We start from the raw sequence: 17,918 nt of genomic DNA, 5'->3' as shown, positions 1-17,918 counted from the left end.
TGTTAGCCATACACATGGAGATCAAAAAATTCTTTTATAATCAGATGGTGAAAATCTCAGTCACATTCACATTGATATTGGTAAATCAAACAGGTGTAGCTATAGCTTATCAAATTGGCAATTCCATGTTGGTACCATCTTTGGTGGCCTTTACCGGTCACTACCACCACCACCACCACATCCTCATTCCCATCCACCATTGCAAACTCTAACCTCGCTCCTCCTCCACTCTCCACCCCTCGCTTCTACTACTACCACAATTATAGCCCCTACCATCGCTATCACACTATCTCCATCCTCGCATCGTGAATACAACATTGCACAACCAAAAGAGAGTTTGCATGCGAAAAAGGAGCAATGGGAGAGCGGTGACATGAGGGGAGGAAAGCTAACGAAGGGAAGGGCGATAGAGTGAGCATGTATTGGAACAGGAAAGGAAAGCAACATGAAGGAGGTTGGCAGCTGTCGATAATGGTGGTGGGAGTTACGGTTAGGGTTAAGTTGGAGAAGATGAAAATGAATATATCTTGCTATTATTTAAAAAAAAAAATGATGATACAAAATGAGAAAAAATTAGAAAAGTTAAATGGTGTAAACAAACAATAATACTACAAATTTATACTTTACTATTTAGAAATTATTAAGATTTATCATATGTGATTTAAATTTATTCTACACATGAACCCCATACTAAGCAAATTTAATCTCTACTACATAACTACTCACCCAAAATTTTCTAGATAGACAAGTCTGAGTCTGTAGACTTTTTATTCTTAAACAAATGGTGTGTATTGAGAGCATTTCCAACTCTTACTCAAAATTTTCATTAAATTTGATGAGAAACTTGATCTGATATTGTTTAATATAGTAAGGCCTCGTTTGGCAAGAGGCTATTTTAGTCAATTAGCCAAAAAGTTACTAAATTAGCCAAAAAGCCAACAACTCATACCAAAAAGTCAAAGATTCTATTTTCTCTCTACTTTTTGCACATCTTTTCGTAATTAGCCAAAAAGTCATCCCAAACATACAAGTTTTTTTTACCTACCTTTTTAGCCAAATAGCCAAAAAGTTACTAAATTAACCTGTTCCCAAACGAGTTTGTCTATCATACATGTCATATTATATTCATTTCCATACTTAGATTTCTCTCCTCCTATATAACGGAGTCTTGTATACACTGTTACATAATTATTCAATATAATATTTTCTCTTAGTGTTCTTTGCCTTACCGGCAGGCAACAACCTTGGCTTGGCCGCCCATTGGACCTCAACTCATTCTGTTGAGTATCACTTCATGGTGATCTTTTCTTCTGTTTGCTGGTTTATTTCTACCCCAAATATTTCTATCATATTTTTTTTTACTTGCAATCATTTTTTTTTTTTTGCGCTTCTGCTCCACTCTATCTTTCCATTTGCTTCAACTTTAAATAAGTTTCTATCTTCAAACTTGTTTGAGTTTGAGAGTATTATACTTATATCGGGGTGAATATGGTTATACACTATGCCAAGTCGCTCCATGTGGCATACCACCCAAGTCGCCCTTTGGCGCACCACTCAAGTCGACTCTTCTGGCGCACAATCTAAGCTGCCTTCTCTGGCATACAACCCAAGTCGCCCCTGACATACAATGTCATTGGTTGCCATCACCGTTTAATATCACGTTATAAGTTACGCATGTGCCATGTTTGTTGGTTTAACATTCAATTCTTCTACAACGGTTCGGCACGACCTTAAACTGTCCTAGCATTAGCTTTGACCAGTTTCTACAACAGTTTGGTATGACTTTAAATTGTCCCAGCATTAGGGTTGGTTTGGCATGCTTGAAAAAAGTCAAAAAGTCACTATCCTATTTAAATCACATCATCTTATTTAAGTCATATCACCTCTCTAATACATCATTTCAAACCTAACCCAAACCCAACCCATATTTTATAAAAAGTCAAAAAGTGCACTTATTTAGATCATCCCAAATAACCCCTTAGTTCTAGCCAAATCCTACAACGGTCCGACATGACCATAAATTGTCTTTCAACATTAACTCTGGTCTCTGATCTATCTCAAGTGCCCTTGCGCTCCTATTTAGACTTTGCAATCTATTTGCCTTTTATTTTACTTTTAATTTTATTACATGTTTTAGTTTTTCTCTCCAAACTCAAGTTGGTATCCTTACTTGAGTTTAAAAGGAGTGTTAAATATAGTAACTATATATTCTGTCTATCATACATACCATATTATATTTAGAAAAATGTTTGGTGGTCCGAATTTGTGTGGCTCAAATGTATCAAAACGACGTCTTAGATTCCTCTCTTTCTATATAAAGGAGTCTTGTATATATTGTTACAACATTTAATATAATATAATTTTTTTTCCTTTCTCTTTCTCTCTTAGATATTATAACAGATATGGCAGACTCCAACGAGTTTCATCAATTCGGCCGATCATTTGGTAAGAGTAAATTTTCACCCTAAATCATCCTAAACTTGGTTGTCCGGTAAATATCTGAGAAGATGATTGAGCAGATATTTGGTTCAATGGTCACTTATAAATTTGATAAAAGAATAAAGTACTTTCTTGATTTGATAAAAAAAAAAAAACAAAAAAAAATAAATAAAGAAGTAACTCTCACTTCATTTGATATAAATTTGATACTATGTTTGAATAAAAAAAATATAAACGTGATTCATCATATTTAAATTTGATAGAAAATCCGAGTGTGGTTAGGGACTTGAGAGAAGGAATAGTGACGTGGAAATATTAGAATCAAACCCCATTTTCTCATAAAACATCTGTTATGCCCCTCCACCTGCAACAACAGCAACGAGTCAACAGCAACAACAATAACAGGACAACCCCATTCTATCAACCTCTGGAGTTTCGAAGTCTCAAATCCTATTATCAACAAACTATGCAACCAACCAACCGCCACTGATCACTGAACCGAATCAACCCAGAAACAAAAGAAGAAAAGAAAAAGAAAATGGCAAATCAAGACAACAACAATAACACTCTCCAAGTTTTCTGCATTGGAACAGCTGATACAAAGCTCGAGGAGCTCCGATTCCTCTCCGACTCCGTTCGATCCAATCTCAACAGCTTTTCCTCTCACTCCTCCTCTAAGGCACTGCATTCTTTATCCATCTTATTCCTCTCTTTCCTTACACACACACACACACATACACACACACACATATATTTATGTACGCATGTGTGTATCTACTATGAACTGAATCGAATATGAACTGTTGGTTTCTTCTGGGTATTTGGTAGAGTTGCAATTGTTGTAGATTTGACCAGCCAATGAGTAGAAAGTTTTATCTTCTCAGTCTCTGCAATATTTGTTGGGATGCAATTGGGCACAATTCAACCCAAGGGTTAGCGAATAGGTCACGAGTTCGAATCCATGAAAGCACTTGATGTTGGGATTATCGCACATCCCACGAAAATGAACAGAAGCACACCTACACACACCGAAAGAAAATAATAATAAACGAATACAATCAAGAGACTAAAAATACCAAAAGACCCGACACCAATATCTGAGTCTCCCTGTTATTTTTCGTCTCCCCTACATCTCTACAAACCCTCGCAATCTCACACCTTGAATTCCCACAAATCCCTGTTTATAACCGAACCCAATAAATCCTAATTGTATACAATTATTAAAACAGTACACATTATGGACTACTTGTGAATTCTGAACTCTACAACCTAATTCAAATTTTATTTAAAACTAATAGTTGTTTGGATCCCACAGAGTACAAGACAAATACACAACACTTGACCCCCTTGGGGCCATCCCAGGGCTTGTGTGGCATGGGCATTGCATGTATGTACGCTTGTTTAGTCAGGACAAAGTCTCATATACCCTTGTTATCCAAAAAATAAAAATGTTGGGCATAATCTCAGTTTAATCTATGCAAGTTTGAGAGAGACATATTCTTAATCTTTCCTATTTTAGTTGTAACTAGTATGGGATAAGTCTTTTGGATTTTATAAATTCACATCACACATAAAACTAGAACCTTGAGTTTACAGTGCTTCCTATTCGAATAAAAAGAAAGTTTCTCTTCTTCCTTCTGCAGTTATTTGCAGTTATATTTGTCACTTTGCTTATCAAGTGATAATATAAAATTGAGCTTTTGGGACCGTTATGATGCTGTAGTGCATCAAAGTTCATAACGTGCCAGGACAGAATGCTTCATGATTGGACATTGCTGTTTGCTTGGTGTAATTATGTTTGGGTTCTAATTTCTGATTTATTAGGAAAATGGACTTCTATGTTTATAACAAAGGAAATGTACAGGTACAGGTGACGGTTGTTGATGTTTCCACTAGTCAGAAGGAGACAGAGAGTTGTGGGGATTTCAAATTTGTGTCAAGGAAGGATGTTCTGTCATGCTATTTTGGATCAGACGAGCGATCCCACACCTTGCTTCCAGATGATAGGGGCAAAGCTATTGCTATAATGAGTAAAGCAGTCGAAAATTTCCTACAAAAAGCCCACAAGGATTGTGCTCTTGCCGGAGCTATTGGACTTGGGGGTAGTGGAGGCACGTCTCTGCTATCATCAGCCTTAAGATCTCTTCCAATTGGAATCCCTAAGGTCATTGTATCAACTGTAGCTAGTGGTCAGACTGAACCTTATGTTGGAACATCAGATCTGATATTGTTTCCATCGGTTGTGGATGTTTGTGGTATTAACAATGTAAGTAGGGTCATTCTGTCAAATGCCGGAGCTGCTTTTGCTGGAATGGTGATAGGAAGGCTTCAACTTCAAGCTTCACCTTCTGCTAAGAGTGATAAGTTCACAGTCGGTATAACCATGTTTGGGGTTACCACTCCTTGTGTAAATGCTGTCAAAGAAAAATTGCTTAAAGAAGGCTATGAAACATTAATTTTCCATGCCACTGGGGTTGGGGGCAGGGCTATGGAGCATCTAGTTAGAGCAGGCTTCATACAGGTACATATGCCCATTGAAATATTATTTGCATTTCAAAATCTCAGGCTCAATTAAAAATACTAGTTTTGTTGGAAGTGGTTGACTTCTACTCCTTTGGGTTTTTGACCTAAAACATTAACTTGAGGAAAAGTCATTTTGTTGCTTACAATAATAACTTTATGTTTACAAGTTGGAATGATTGAACGAAAGTGTATGGATCAAACTTAGGCGGTTTTTACTTATCAAAAACAAAGGTGTTCAAGTGAAATAGAAAGTGTAGAAATTTAATGTATAAAGAGAAATAGAGAATTGTATTATTGATTGATTTATATTGATATCTATTACAATGATTCATGATTCCTATATATAGAAGAGGGTGAGTGTGTAGTAGGTAAGGAGTAGGTGAAGTGGAGGTGGTAGTGGTGTAGTGGGTTAGGTTTAGTGGAGTAGGTGAGGTGGTAGTGGTGTAGTGGGTTAGGTTTAGTGGAGTAGGTTTAAGTGGGTGAAGTAGGTGGAGAGTAGGTGGATTTTAACAGCCCCCCGCAAACTCAAGGGGGATAGGAACTAACCAACTTGAGTTTGGAGAGAGTAACAAAACAAGAAAATACATAAAAATAAAAGAGGATAAGAGACACTGTATGGTGGTGTCATAACGTTGTAGAGGACACTGTATGGGGGTGTCATAACCATGTAGAGGACACTGTATGGTGGTGTCATAACGGTGTAGAGGACACTGGATGGTGGTGTCAGACCGATGTAGAAGACAGTTTATGGGGTCATGTCGGACCGTTGTAGCAGACAATGTTGTGACAGTTGTGGTGACAGTTTACGGAGTCTTGCTGGACCATTGTAGAAACTAACCGGAATCAATGTCGGGACAGTTTACAGAGTCTTGTCGGACCCATGAAGGAGCTAACCGGAATCAATGTCGGGACAGTTTACAGAGTCTTGTCGGACCCTTAAAAAGTCGCACCCTCAAAAGGTGTGCCCAATCTTTCAAAAGGCGTGCCATCAAAAGGCGTGCCCAATCCATAAAAAGGCGTGCCATCAAAAGGCGTGCCATCAAAAGGCGCGCCCACTTCATCAAAAGACGTGCCCGACAGAAAGCGTCGAGCCATCAAAAGGGGCGCTTGACACGCGGCGATGCACGTGATTGACAGAGCGCGTGTCGGCCTCGTTGTCTCTGTCTTTATAAACCAAAGCGAAGTCTGAGGCTTGGAAGCATAACAAACCAGTTGAAACCTCTTCGTTCTCTGTAACATTCTGTAACCAACCCTTCTCTGAAACACTCAGCAACCCAAAAACATGGCTTCTTCTTCCCGTTCAGCTACCCAGAATATTGCCTCTTCGTCCCGTGGTCTGCTCACTCTCTTTCCCGACCTCAACGAGTCAACAAGAGAGATAACTGGTGCGGTGGCACTGGAACCTCAACCAAGCGCCCCGGAGTTTGCTCCGTTGAACTTTCCGATGCGGTCTGTGGAGCAAAAAATGGCAGTGCAAACGGATATTGAAGCTAATCAGTATACATTGAAGTCCTGTGTTGAAACTATGACTGCGGTCACAAACTTGTCGCACCGGCTGCAGAGTAGGACAAATGAGGTGCAGCAGTTAAACGCCCAACTGGCTCTGCTCCAACGCATGTATAAGGATGCGCGAGCAGAGATAAGTGTGCTAAAGGCGGAAAATAAAGAGCTGAAGCGGAAGGCCACCGTTATGTTCCGATTTGGAGGTCCGCCATATGCTGTAGTGGAGGAGCAGGGTGGAGTGATCGTGCCCAGTGGAGTGGGAAACACGGAGGCAACACCGTCAAGGGCCGCCCAGGACGGAGGCAAGAAGAAAAGACCGGCGGAATAGGCGAAAAAGTGAGGTCGGTGGGTGGCCGTCTGCAGAAAAGAAAACAAATCTTGTGGTGTTGTGGTTTGTGTTGTTGTGGTTGTTTTTTTTTTTTTTTTTTTTTTTTTTTTTTTTTTTTTTGGTTAAAATTGTGATCGGGGTTGATCCCTGAGATGAATAAAAGATGGTTTGGTGTGCAAAGCTATATGGTATGAATGGAATTTGAAAAAGATTAAAAAATAATGTGAAAGAAAAATAAAGAAAGAAATAATAAAAATATATTTGAAATCAAAATGAAAGATGGGGGAAATAAGGAAAGTGGTTTGGAGAAAATAAATAAAAATAATGGATTTTGAAATCAAACGGAGGAGAGAGAGGGGACAAGCCCATGTGAGAGAAAGAGGGGAAAAATGATAGCCGATGCACCCAAAAATAATCTAGCTGCTATCCACAGGCGCTTAGGGGAAGGAAATGGTAGCAAGAGACGGCCAACACCATATATGGCTATAGCAAAGAAATGGAGTATCAAGCTCAATGGGCTAGGATTTAGACCAGAGAGTAAAGCCACTGGTCCTGTTGAACACACACCTCCAAGGCTCAAATAATCAAAACATGCTTCACGCATTTCCTTCCTTGCTTGATCAGGAGATGCACAAAACACCTTATACAGGGCTCCAGTCATTCCTCCACCAGTTAAAGGATGACGCATGTTGAAAGCATCACCTATTAATAGTGCTCCAGGAGTAGGGTAAGGAGCAGCTGGCATACTTCTATTGGGCATTGTTCTAATACTTCCCTTATCAATTGCAGCTATAAATGAATCATGCAGCTCAGGTGGAACCTGGGGAGCCACCAGAGGGAAGCAAAGCCGAAGGCTGCTGCAAAGCCGAAGGCTGTAAAAGCGAAAAAGGAAAAGAAGGCTCCGGCTAAGACAAAAGCTGCTGCGCCAAAAGCTAAAGCCGCTGTGAAGCCCAAGCCAGCGGCAAAGGCCAAGCCAGCTGCGAAGCCAAAAGCTGCTGTGAAACCGAAGGCTGCCGTGAAGCTGAAAGCTGCAGTGAAGCTCAAGGCTGTGGCGAAGCCCAAACCAAAGCCGAAGGCGAAGGATCCTAACAAGAGGCAAATGAGCATGGAGGAGAAGCATAGATTGAGTGTTGGGTTGCAGAGTTTGCCCCAGGAAAAGATGCCACAGTTAGTGCAGATTATGAAGAAGAGGAATTCACATTGGCCTCAAGAGAGAGGATTTAGGCAGTGATGGGAAGGTATGTGTAGAAAATAAGTGGAATAGGTTGAGGTCCGGCGGGCGGCCAAGGCGAGGTTGCCGCCCGCCGGTGAAACGAAAAATACTAAGTGCTTAACCTTGCTCTGATACCATGTAGAAATTTAATGTATAAAGAGAAATAGAGAATTGTATTATTGATTGATTTATATTGATATCTATTACAATGATTCATGATTCCTATATATAGAAGAGGGTGAGTGTGTAGTAGGTAAGGAGTAGGTGAAGTGGAGGTGGTAGTGGTGTAGTGGGTTAGGTTTAGTGGAGTAGGTGAGGTGGTAGTAGTGTAGTGGGTTAGGTTTAGTGGAGTAGGTTTAAGTGGGTGAAGTAGGTGGAGAGTAGGTGGATTTTAACAGAAAGTTGACAAGCAGATTAAAGTAGATCCAGCTACTTGATTGCTAGAACATCAATTGCTTATCCATTCTCATTACCTCAGTGTTGGATCAGAGGTGACCAAGCGTACTTGGAAACTAGTCTTAGAACAAATTCAAACAAACTCTGCTGAAAGTAGACACGTTAAAAACTGGATGATCTTTAGGTTGATGAGTTGTTTCTTGCATTACTTATCTATTAATGTAAAGCTAATCATCGATTTGCTTGTTCATGTTTGTTGCCATGTTTTCTTCTAAAGAGTTCCAATTGCTAAGAAGTCATCTATGTACTTAAACTATAGCATTAATTTTCATATTTTTCTATATTTTTAATTGGTTGTAATTTTACAAGGTTTTGGAAGAACGAAATCAGGATAGCCAGCTCATCCCCAGTCTTCTGGATGGAGTTAAACCTTTATTATTCATATTTCATAGTTGCCTTTTTTTCTTTATTTTTATTCAGGGTGTTATGGACATCACAACAACAGAGGTTGCTGATCATATTGTTGGAGGTGTCCTTGCTTGTGACAGTTCACGCTTTGATGCCATTATAGAGAAGAAGATTCCCCTAGTTCTAAGTGTGGGAGCCTTGGATATGGTGAATTTTGGCTCCATGGATACCATACCTTCTAATTTTCAGCAAAGAAAGCTTTACAAACACAATGAGCAGGTAACTCTACCTGCCCTCTCTCTCTCTCTCTCTCTCTCTCTCCCCCCAATTATGGCACGATTGACGCTGAATTGCATATGAGCATATTCATTTGAAGTTTTAGCATGGTATTATCTTTGTATTACATTACTTTTTTGTTATTAGAATGCATACATTGCCATCTTTAAGCAAAATTTGGTTTTTATCTATTACATTAATATCTTGGTGGTTGACCATAGTCCCTTTAATCTATCATTGAAACAAAAAGAGAACTAGATTCTCTCTACAGCCGTAGTCAAATAATTCCAGTGAGATAATATTTTGGAGTGTCCCTGTTACATAAATTTATGCCATGTGCAGGTTTCTTTAATGCGAACTACAGCAGATGAAAACAAGAAATTTGCTGCTTTTATAGCAAACAAACTGAACAAGTCATCATCAAAGATACGTGTTTGCCTCCCAGGAAAAGGAATATCTGCTTTGGATGCACCTGGGAAGCCCTTTTACGATCCTGAGGCTACTGGTGCTCTTACAGATGAACTACAAAGGCTTATTCAGACAAATGAAGACCGGCAGGTAGCATCATTACTTGGCGTGTGTTAGAGTTTCTAACCTTCTCTATTTGCTTGGGTTTTCGATGTTCATGGCTTTTCATCTATTTGCCATTTCAATTTATTTCTGAAAATAGGAGTTTTGTGTATTAACAGATTAAGGTGTCTCCTTATCATATTAATGACCCTGAGTTTGTTGACGAAGTGGTTGGTTCATTCTTAGAGATTTGCAAGAATCTTAAATATACCAGTGATCAGCAAGATTTTGTTGATCCTAATCATAACCTTCAAGAGGGGTCTGCTTCCAAGACAAATACATCAGGCTATGGCACAATTTCTTACAGCTTGAGTGACTTCCCTGATGCAAAACCAGGTTCTAATGTGTGTTAATTTTTATTTTTATTATAAGTAACTTCTTTAATTAAAATATCATCTCTGGAAGTTTCAGTTACAGACATATATCGCACTGCACTTGTTCTGGCTTTAGTACCATACACACAATACAGTTATTTTTATGGCTTTTATCACAAGTTCACAACAGATGCGTGTAACTATATATATCTAAATTCATGTAAATTGATTGAAGTTCTAGTTTGTTGAAATTCAATGTATAAAGAGAATTGTATTATTGATTGATATTGTTGTACATTATATAGGAGATGTAAAGTGGAGATGGAGTGGTGGAGTAGGTGAAGTGGAGGTGGTAGTGGTGTAGTGGGTTAGGTTTAGTAGAGTAGGTGAGGTGGTAGTGGTGTAGTGGGTTAGGTTTAGTGGAGTAGGTTTAACAGCCCCCCTCAAACTCAAGGAGGTTAGACACAAACCAACTTGAGTTTGGAGAGAGTAACAAAACATGAAAGTAAACTGATAAATAAAAACAAAACAGGATAGGAGACACGGTATGGTCGTGTCAGACAGTTTACGGGGTCATGTCGGACCGTTGTAGCAGACACTGTGTGGTCGTGTCAGACCGTTGTAGAAGACAGTTTATGAGGTCATGTCGGACCGTTGTAGCAGGACAGTTTACGAGGTCATGTCGGACCGTTGTAGCAGACACTGTGTGGTCATGTCAGACCGATGTAGAAGACAGTTTATGGGGTCATGTCGGACCGTTGTAGAAGACAGTTTATGGGGTCATGTCGGACCGGTATAGAAGACAGTTTACGGGGTCATGTCGGACCGTTGTAGCAGACACTGTGTGGTCGTGTCAGACCGTTGTTGTAGAAGCTAACCGGAATAAATGTCGGGACAGTTTACGGGGTCATGTCGGACCGTTGTAGAAGCTGACCGGAATCAATGTCGGGACAGTTTATGGGGTCATGTCGGACCGTAGTAGAAGCTGACCGGAATCAATGTCGGGACAGTTTATGGGGTCATGTCGGACCGTTGTGGTGGTGCACCAAGGGGGCGACTTAGGGAGTGCGCCATGAGCGACTTATACATGATACTGTGTATAACCCCCCCTCAAACTCAAATAGGTGTGAAGATAGAAACCTATTTGAGGTTGAAACAAAGGGATTGATAAAGCTGACCGGTGTAGAAGACACTGTATGAGTGTGTATATAGGCTGCCCAAAAGATATACATGGATATAGATATCGAGCCCTCAAAAGTCGTGCCCTCAAAAGGTGTGTCCAATCTTTCAAAAGGCGTGCCATCAAAAGGCGTGCCATCAAAAGGCGTGCCCAATCTATAAAAAGGTGTGCCATCAAAAGGCGTGCCCAGTTTGTCGTCGAGCGCCGAGCGGCGCATGATGCGCGTGTCTGCCTTGGCTATAAGACGGAGGCTGAGGCTGAGGCTGAGGCGAAGACAAACAACTTGCGAAGAAAAACTTCTGAAAAAAAAGTCTGCGTTTGCGGAGAGAGAAACTCTGTAACACTCTGTAACACTCGGTTGCCCAGAACATGGCCTCGTCTTCCCGTTCAGCTACCCAGAATATGGCCTCTTCGTCCCGTGGTCTGCTCACTCTCTTTCCCGACCTCAACGAGTCAACAAGAGAGATAATTGGTGCGGTGGCCAGTGAACCTCAACCAAGCGCCTCTGGTTTTGCTCCGTTGAACTTTCCGATGCGGTCGGTGGAGCAAAAAATGGCGGTGCAAACTGATATTGAGGCCAATCAGTATACTTTGAAGTCATGCGTGGAAACCATGACTGCGGTCACAAACTTGTCGCACCGGCTTCAGAGTAGGACAAATGAGGTGCAACAGTTAAACGCCCAACTGGCTCTGCTCCAACGCAGGTATAAGGATGCGCGAGCAGAGATAAGTGTGCTAAAGGCGGAAAATAAGGAGCTGAAGCGGAAGGCCACTGTTATGTTCCGATTTGGAGGTCCGCCATATGCTGTAGTGGAGGAGCAGGGTGGAGTGATCGTGCCCAGTGGAGTGGGAAACACGGAGGCAACACCGTCAAGGGCCGCCCAGGACGGAGGCAAGAAGAAAAGACCGGCGGAATAGGCGAAGAAGTAAGGTCGGTGGGTGGCCGTCTGCAGAAAAGAAAAAACAAATCTTTTTGTGTTGTTTTGTTTTGTTGTTGTGTTGTTGTTGTTGTTGTTTTTTTTTTTTTTTTTTTTGTGTGTGTGTGTGTGTAAAATTGTGATCGGGGTGGATCCCTAAGATGAATAAAATATGGTTTGTTGTGCAAATCTATATGGTATGAATGGAATTTGAAAAAGATTAAAAATAATGTGAAAGAAAAACGAAAGAGTGGGAAAATAAGGAAAGTGGGTCACGTGGTTTCGGGGCCCACGGTTTTGTTAAATCCAGGAATGGTGTTTGAAGTATTTGTTTTTTTTTTTATAAAGAATAAAAATAAAATGAAAGCAAACAAGGGATAAAGAAAATAGATAAAAAAATATTTGTAGATGGATTATATGAAAAACATCAGTGTGATTGTTTCAAAATAAAGTTGGGTTAGTGCCCCTACAAAAAATATATTATTGGAGAGTGGGTATGCAAAAAAGATTAAAAGTGATTTGGAAAAAATAAATAAAAAGAATTGATTTTGAAATCAAACGGAGGAGAGAGAGGGACAAACCCATGTGATAAAGTGGAGAGAGAGAGAAGGTGAGAGTAGAGAGCATAATAAGGAGTATGGGGTCTGTCGGGTGCAGGAGAGGTGGAGTATTATTTTATGAGAGAGTGAGAGGAAGTGATAATAAAATAAAGAGGAGGTGCTGGAGTGGGGTTAAGAAAAAGTAAAGAATATTTTTGGAGAGAGAAGTAGTGTGCATGAGGGGAGATGAAAGATAACACTCAGGAACTAAACAATTCATCTCTCTCTGCACTGCTGTGTGGATTCAACTCTTTCTCAGATATTCATTTACATATATCATCATGGCTCCAGCAGCAGCAACAGCACCTGCAGATTCGGTAAATCCTAGAGATGTTTGTATTGTGGGTGTTGCACGTACAACAATGGGTGGATTTCTTGGTTCTCTTTCACCTTTACCAGCCACTAAGCTTGGATCCATAGCTATTGGCACGGCTCCAGCGATTTCCCTTGGAGGTGAAGTTCTGCCATGGTGAGGAAGGTGGTGGCGCCGGCACGGAGCTCCGTTGTGAAGGTGGTTTTGCGGTCGGCGAGTTTGAAGTGCTTTCCAACTTTGCTCTCTGCCCCCACGAGAGAGACAGAACCTGTATGTTTCAAGAAATGGGAGGTTCAAGAACGCAGACCATCAAGCAGTGGTGAACTCAAAGAGCAGCAGATTATCCATAGCCACATTCCAGAACCCAGCTCCAGAGGCAATAGTGTACCCATTAAAGATCAGAGAAGGAGAAAAGTCAATAATGGAGGAACCAATCACCTTCCCAGACATGTACAGAAGGAGGATGAGCAAAGACCTTGAACTTGCTAGGCTCAAGAAGCTTGCCAAAGAGCAGCAGCACTTGGAGAAAACCAAATTGAGAAAAACAAATCGGTGGCTGTCGTGTGGGCCGACGGAGTGAAGGTATGTGTAGAGGTCCGGCGGGCGGCCAAGGCGAGACTGCCGCCCGCCGGTGAAGCAGAATGACTAGGTTGTTAACCTTGCTCTGATACCATGTTGAAATTCAATGTATAAAGAGAATTGTATTATTGATTGATATTGTTGTACATTATATAGGAGATGTAAAGTGGAGATGGAGTGGTGGAGTAGGTGAAGTGGAGGTGGTAGTGGTGTAGTGGGTTAGGTTTAGTGGAGTAGGTGAGGTGGTAGTGGTGTAGTGGGTTAGGTTTAGTGGAGTAGGTTTAATGACACAGATATAAAAATACTAATAACGATGTTAATTGTAATATAACGGTAAAAGTAGTATCACTAGACGAAATAAATAATGGCTCGCTGTAAAGTGGGCATTAATTCGACTAAGAGTAAGCATAGATAATAATTAAATAAAAACCTTTTCCGGACTAGTTACTCTGGTCATTCAGTGACTTGCATCCTGACAGGATTATACTTGTTCCCACTGTTTTTTGATGATAAATACATATCCTTGTTGCTTAGATAGTTGAATTGTGCTGATACTGAAGGACCGTGGAAATTTACTACAGCAGCCTTAAAGCTGTCGTTCAACGGGTGAAGAATCAAAAGGTGTCACCTGAACAAACCCGGGGCCACAAATATGCTTCCAAGAACCTGTAAAAATTGTCTCGGACTATGTCTATGATATATATTGTGACTGTGATACCTGTTTGGTTAGCTGGTGAAGTCCATTTGAGGCCGTACAGTTTATAGAGTTGCCTACAAATCTGATTTCAACCACGAATGCGATCACTTGTGTTCCTGTCGAAATTAGAACACGCAGGGAAGGTACACTTGTGAATAAAAGCTAGAAGATACACTTGTGCTGGAGATGATGATTTTTGTATATATATGAAAAAAAGAATAAAAAACCAAATAAAACAAAAACAAAGTGCTTGGTGCATCTGGGTATACTAGTTGATGTATGGACTGACAATGAGAAAATGTTCTAGTAAAATTACACGGCTGAAACTATCTCTTCGAGTATGCACTGGTTGAAGTGTGTGGGCTTGATTTGTGGTTCCAACTGTTCATCTTTGGGCTTAGACTTTGACATAATAAATTGATCTAGGAATTTCTAAAGTTACGTTGTGTATGCATGTATTTTGAGAAGTCACATGTTCTATTTTATTTGGAAAACAACCTAGTTTGTCAATTTTTGCTTGACAGAAACGTTGCAAAGAACAAAGGTGATACTGCAGCAACTGAAAGATCAAATGAGGGCGGGTAAGCCCATTATAGGGGCTGGTGCAGGGACAGGCATATCTGCAAAGTTTGAGGAAGCTGGTGGTGTGGATCTGATAGTCCTGTACAACTCGGGACGCTTCCGAATGGCAGGAAGGGGTTCCTTAGCAGGTTTATTACCTTTCGCTGATGCAAATGCAATTGTGGTTGATATGGCCAATGAAGTCTTGCCTGTAAGTTGTGATTGCTTGCTTGTTCTAAATTCATGTAAACTCCAACAGCTATGAAATCAGTGGAATTATTCTGACTTCCCTAAACTTTAATGAACTCTCATGAATCAATTTTCTTTTAATTGATATTGAACTAATACATACAAACCATGGCTGGTGAAACCGCTGAAAAGCCAACAGTTGGGCTGTCTTGAATAGAGAAAAAGAGTGAAGATCAGAAAAAACTATCAGTATTTAATTCAAACTTTATCTCTCACTTAAGACTGTGTTTGACTCAATAGATTCAAATGGAAGACACAAGGTAGTAGTTGTATGCTGAATTCAGGGATCTCAACATTATTAAATGTCTTTACAATGACCATTTAAATTTTTTGCAGGGTTCATGTTAAAGGATCCTACACGTCAAATCAAAAGTTTCTAAATAAAACAAGTATTAATTACTACACCATTTGAAATTCTAAGCAATTGTCAAATATGCCGAAAATTCTGAAGATGATTAGGAAATTAAGGACGGGCAGTTGGCCCAATGGTCCATGTAGCTGTCCCTGTGAGAAGGTTAGAGGTTCAAGGTTCGAGTCAATGGAGTGGCTGCAGCCCTTTGTTGTAATCTAACTTACTAACCCCTAACATCCTATTGTATTAGGAAATTAAATTGATGACTAAAATTAAATTCCCTATTTTATTCTGCAAGAAAAGTACAAACAAAAGGAAGAAGATGAAACTCTTTCCACTGTTGACACTTCAATCTTGTTCTTGAATTTACTTGTTCTTATTTTTTACAATTTTGATTTTGTAGTCATTATATGAAACCATAATATGGATCAGTTTAGATTTTGAGATGAACTTTCTTGCTCAAATTCTGCATAGTTGCTGGAAGTTTTCAACTGATACATACAACTGTTCAAAATGAATAGGTGGTGAAAAAAGTACCAGTACTTGCCGGTGTATGTGCTACTGATCCTTTTCGCCGAATGGATCACTTTTTAAAGCAGTTGGAGTCAATAGGATTTTATGGGGTGCAAAACTTTCCAACTGTTGGGCTCTTTGATGGTAACTTTAGACAAAATCTGGAAGAGACAGGAATGGGATATGGGTAGGCCTCAAAGTCACTTATATTTTATTAAGCTACATGTGCTTTCTCTAAATCAGCAAAAAGAGTCTCTTAAGTGCTCTTTCTTGTTTCCATGCTCAGCTTGGAGGTCACAATGATTGGGAAAGCTCATAAAATGGGCCTATTAACAACCCCTTATGCTTTCAACCCAGATGAAGCCGTTGAAATGGCAAAAGCTGGTGCTGATATCATTGTAGCCCACATGGGCCTCACGACATCTGGAACAATTGGTGCACAAACAGCTGTCTCAATTGAGGAAAGTGTGGTTCGTGTACAAGCTATTGCAGATGCTGCACGTAGGATCAATCGTGATGCTATTGTGCTCTGCCATGGAGGTAAGCATCCAGGAAACCTTTTCGTTATTTGATGAATTTTTTATGGACCAATCCTGAATTTCGAGATATACTGGCATGAATTGTTTAAAAATATGAAGGGTCTTTTAATATAACCAGAGGCCAGTGCTGTGGATAATCCTATGCCTGATCCTATGCAAATATGTTGATATGGAGGATATTTTTCTTTGTGAATTATTCTGACTGAGCTATTCAGATGATGATTTTTGCAAAAGATCTAATATAGTGTTTGGTTCACTAGAAAGAGGCTGGGATGGATTGGTCATTTTGTCGGCATACACATTCTCATGTTTGGTTAGGTAAAAAGGAAAAGAATTTACATTGGACATGGAATCACCATTCACCAATTTAGGAGAATGGCCGTTCCATTGGGACGCCAAGGAAATGGTCACTCAATTCCTGCCTAAATTCATTCTAGCGAACCAAACATTACCTAAATATCCAATTGAGAATAAAATTCCAAATAGAGAGCCAAAAGAATCTTGTGCCAAATTTGTATAGAAGTTTGAAACTGGATTTCTTTCCTTCGACTATTGTTTTGATAGTTAACAATATCACTTTGACATGTTGGTATTACTTGGTCCTGTAATGTAAGCTATTAAAGCTAAAATGTGATGGGTCTATCAATTTTTTTGTCCTTTTTTCTACAATAGCCTTAATGTAAAACAACTAATCTTCTGTAATTTTCAGGTCCAATATCCGGTCCAAAAGAGGCGGAATTTGTGCTGAAGAGAACGAACGGAGTTCAGGGGTTCTACGGTGCATCAAGCATGGAGAGGCTACCGGTTGAACAAGCTATAACAGCTACTGTCCAACAGTACAAATCAATTCCTCTGAAGTAAAGAATTACAACGTTTCTGGTGTTTAAACAAAACTGTGTTATAGGTATGTTTGTCTTCACTTCGAATTTCGTATTTTCAAAATTTTTGAAGAAAACAAGAATTTATGACGGAAAATTTGAGAACTTGTTATTGCAATATGCAATATTTGTGTTGAAGGTGTAATTGAAGATTTCTCTCCAAAAGATGTGTATTTCTTCCATCATATTTACGCTAATTGTGTACTGCATACTGCCATGTGGGGAACATTACACCTGTTTGGTATTGTTTTCGTTTTTTTGTGTTTTTTGAAACAAAAATATTGAAAAGTTCTGAAACATTTGTTTTCATTTTTTAGTGAAAACAGTTTTCTAAAATTCATAAAACTATTTGAAAGTGTTTTCTAAAAGAGGTGTTTAGGAAACGGTTTGCCTAATGAGTTTTCCCTTCTTTGTATCAGTTTTTTTCTGTTTTTGAGAACAGAGAACAGAAAAATAATAATCAAATACCAAATGTGTGTATTTTCTCTCTAATATAGCACATGGGGCTTTGGGTGTGATTTTAGAGATACAAATATTTTATAGTTTTCATTTTTTGTATTTTTTCTTTTAC

The 17,918-nt window shown here is 39.7% G+C and overlaps 1 protein-coding gene across 2 annotated transcripts; it reads left to right on the top strand.

Annotated features, from left to right (window-relative positions):
* The first annotated feature begins 2,719 nt into the window (after positions 1 to 2,719).
* LOC114314920 (TIM-barrel signal transduction protein) lies at positions 2,720 to 17,512 on the top strand. 2 transcript variants are annotated; one of them, XM_082893423.1, is made up of 9 exons: positions 2,720 to 3,118; positions 4,304 to 4,960; positions 8,883 to 9,089; positions 9,429 to 9,644; positions 9,776 to 9,992; positions 14,780 to 15,027; positions 15,939 to 16,117; positions 16,217 to 16,470; positions 17,179 to 17,512. In XM_082893423.1, exons 1-9 carry the CDS (start codon positions 2,978 to 2,980, stop codon positions 17,328 to 17,330), a joined length of 2,271 nt encoding a protein of 756 aa, XP_082749549.1. In that variant the 5' UTR covers positions 2,720 to 2,977; the 3' UTR covers positions 17,331 to 17,512. The 2 variants fall into 2 exon arrangements, with proteins under 2 accessions (XP_082749549.1, XP_082749550.1); XM_082893424.1 differs by having other exon boundaries at positions 2,780 to 3,118; positions 4,310 to 4,960.
* Positions 17,513 to 17,918: the final 406 nt, after the last annotated feature.

Source organism: Camellia sinensis, chromosome 1 (genome assembly GCF_055761805.1).
Source record: "Camellia sinensis isolate YWXY chromosome 1, ASM5576180v1, whole genome shotgun sequence".
NCBI classification, from domain to species: domain Eukaryota; kingdom Viridiplantae; phylum Streptophyta; class Magnoliopsida; order Ericales; family Theaceae; genus Camellia; species Camellia sinensis.
The sequence above is the reverse complement of the archived record's forward strand: the minus strand, read 5'-3'. Positions and strand labels throughout refer to the sequence as shown.

Excerpts from the sequence above, each read along its gene's own strand:
- LOC114314920 (XM_082893423.1), top strand. The coding sequence starts at position 2,978 with ATGGCAAATCAAGACAACAACAATAACACTCTCCAAGTTTTCTGCATT. Across the intron at positions 9,090-9,428 it reads TTTACAAACACAATGAGCAG|GTTTCTTTAATGCGAACTAC; the intron begins GTAACTCTACCT and ends TGCCATGTGCAG. Across the intron at positions 16,471-17,178 it reads TATTGTGCTCTGCCATGGAG|GTCCAATATCCGGTCCAAAA; the intron begins GTAAGCATCCAG and ends TGTAATTTTCAG.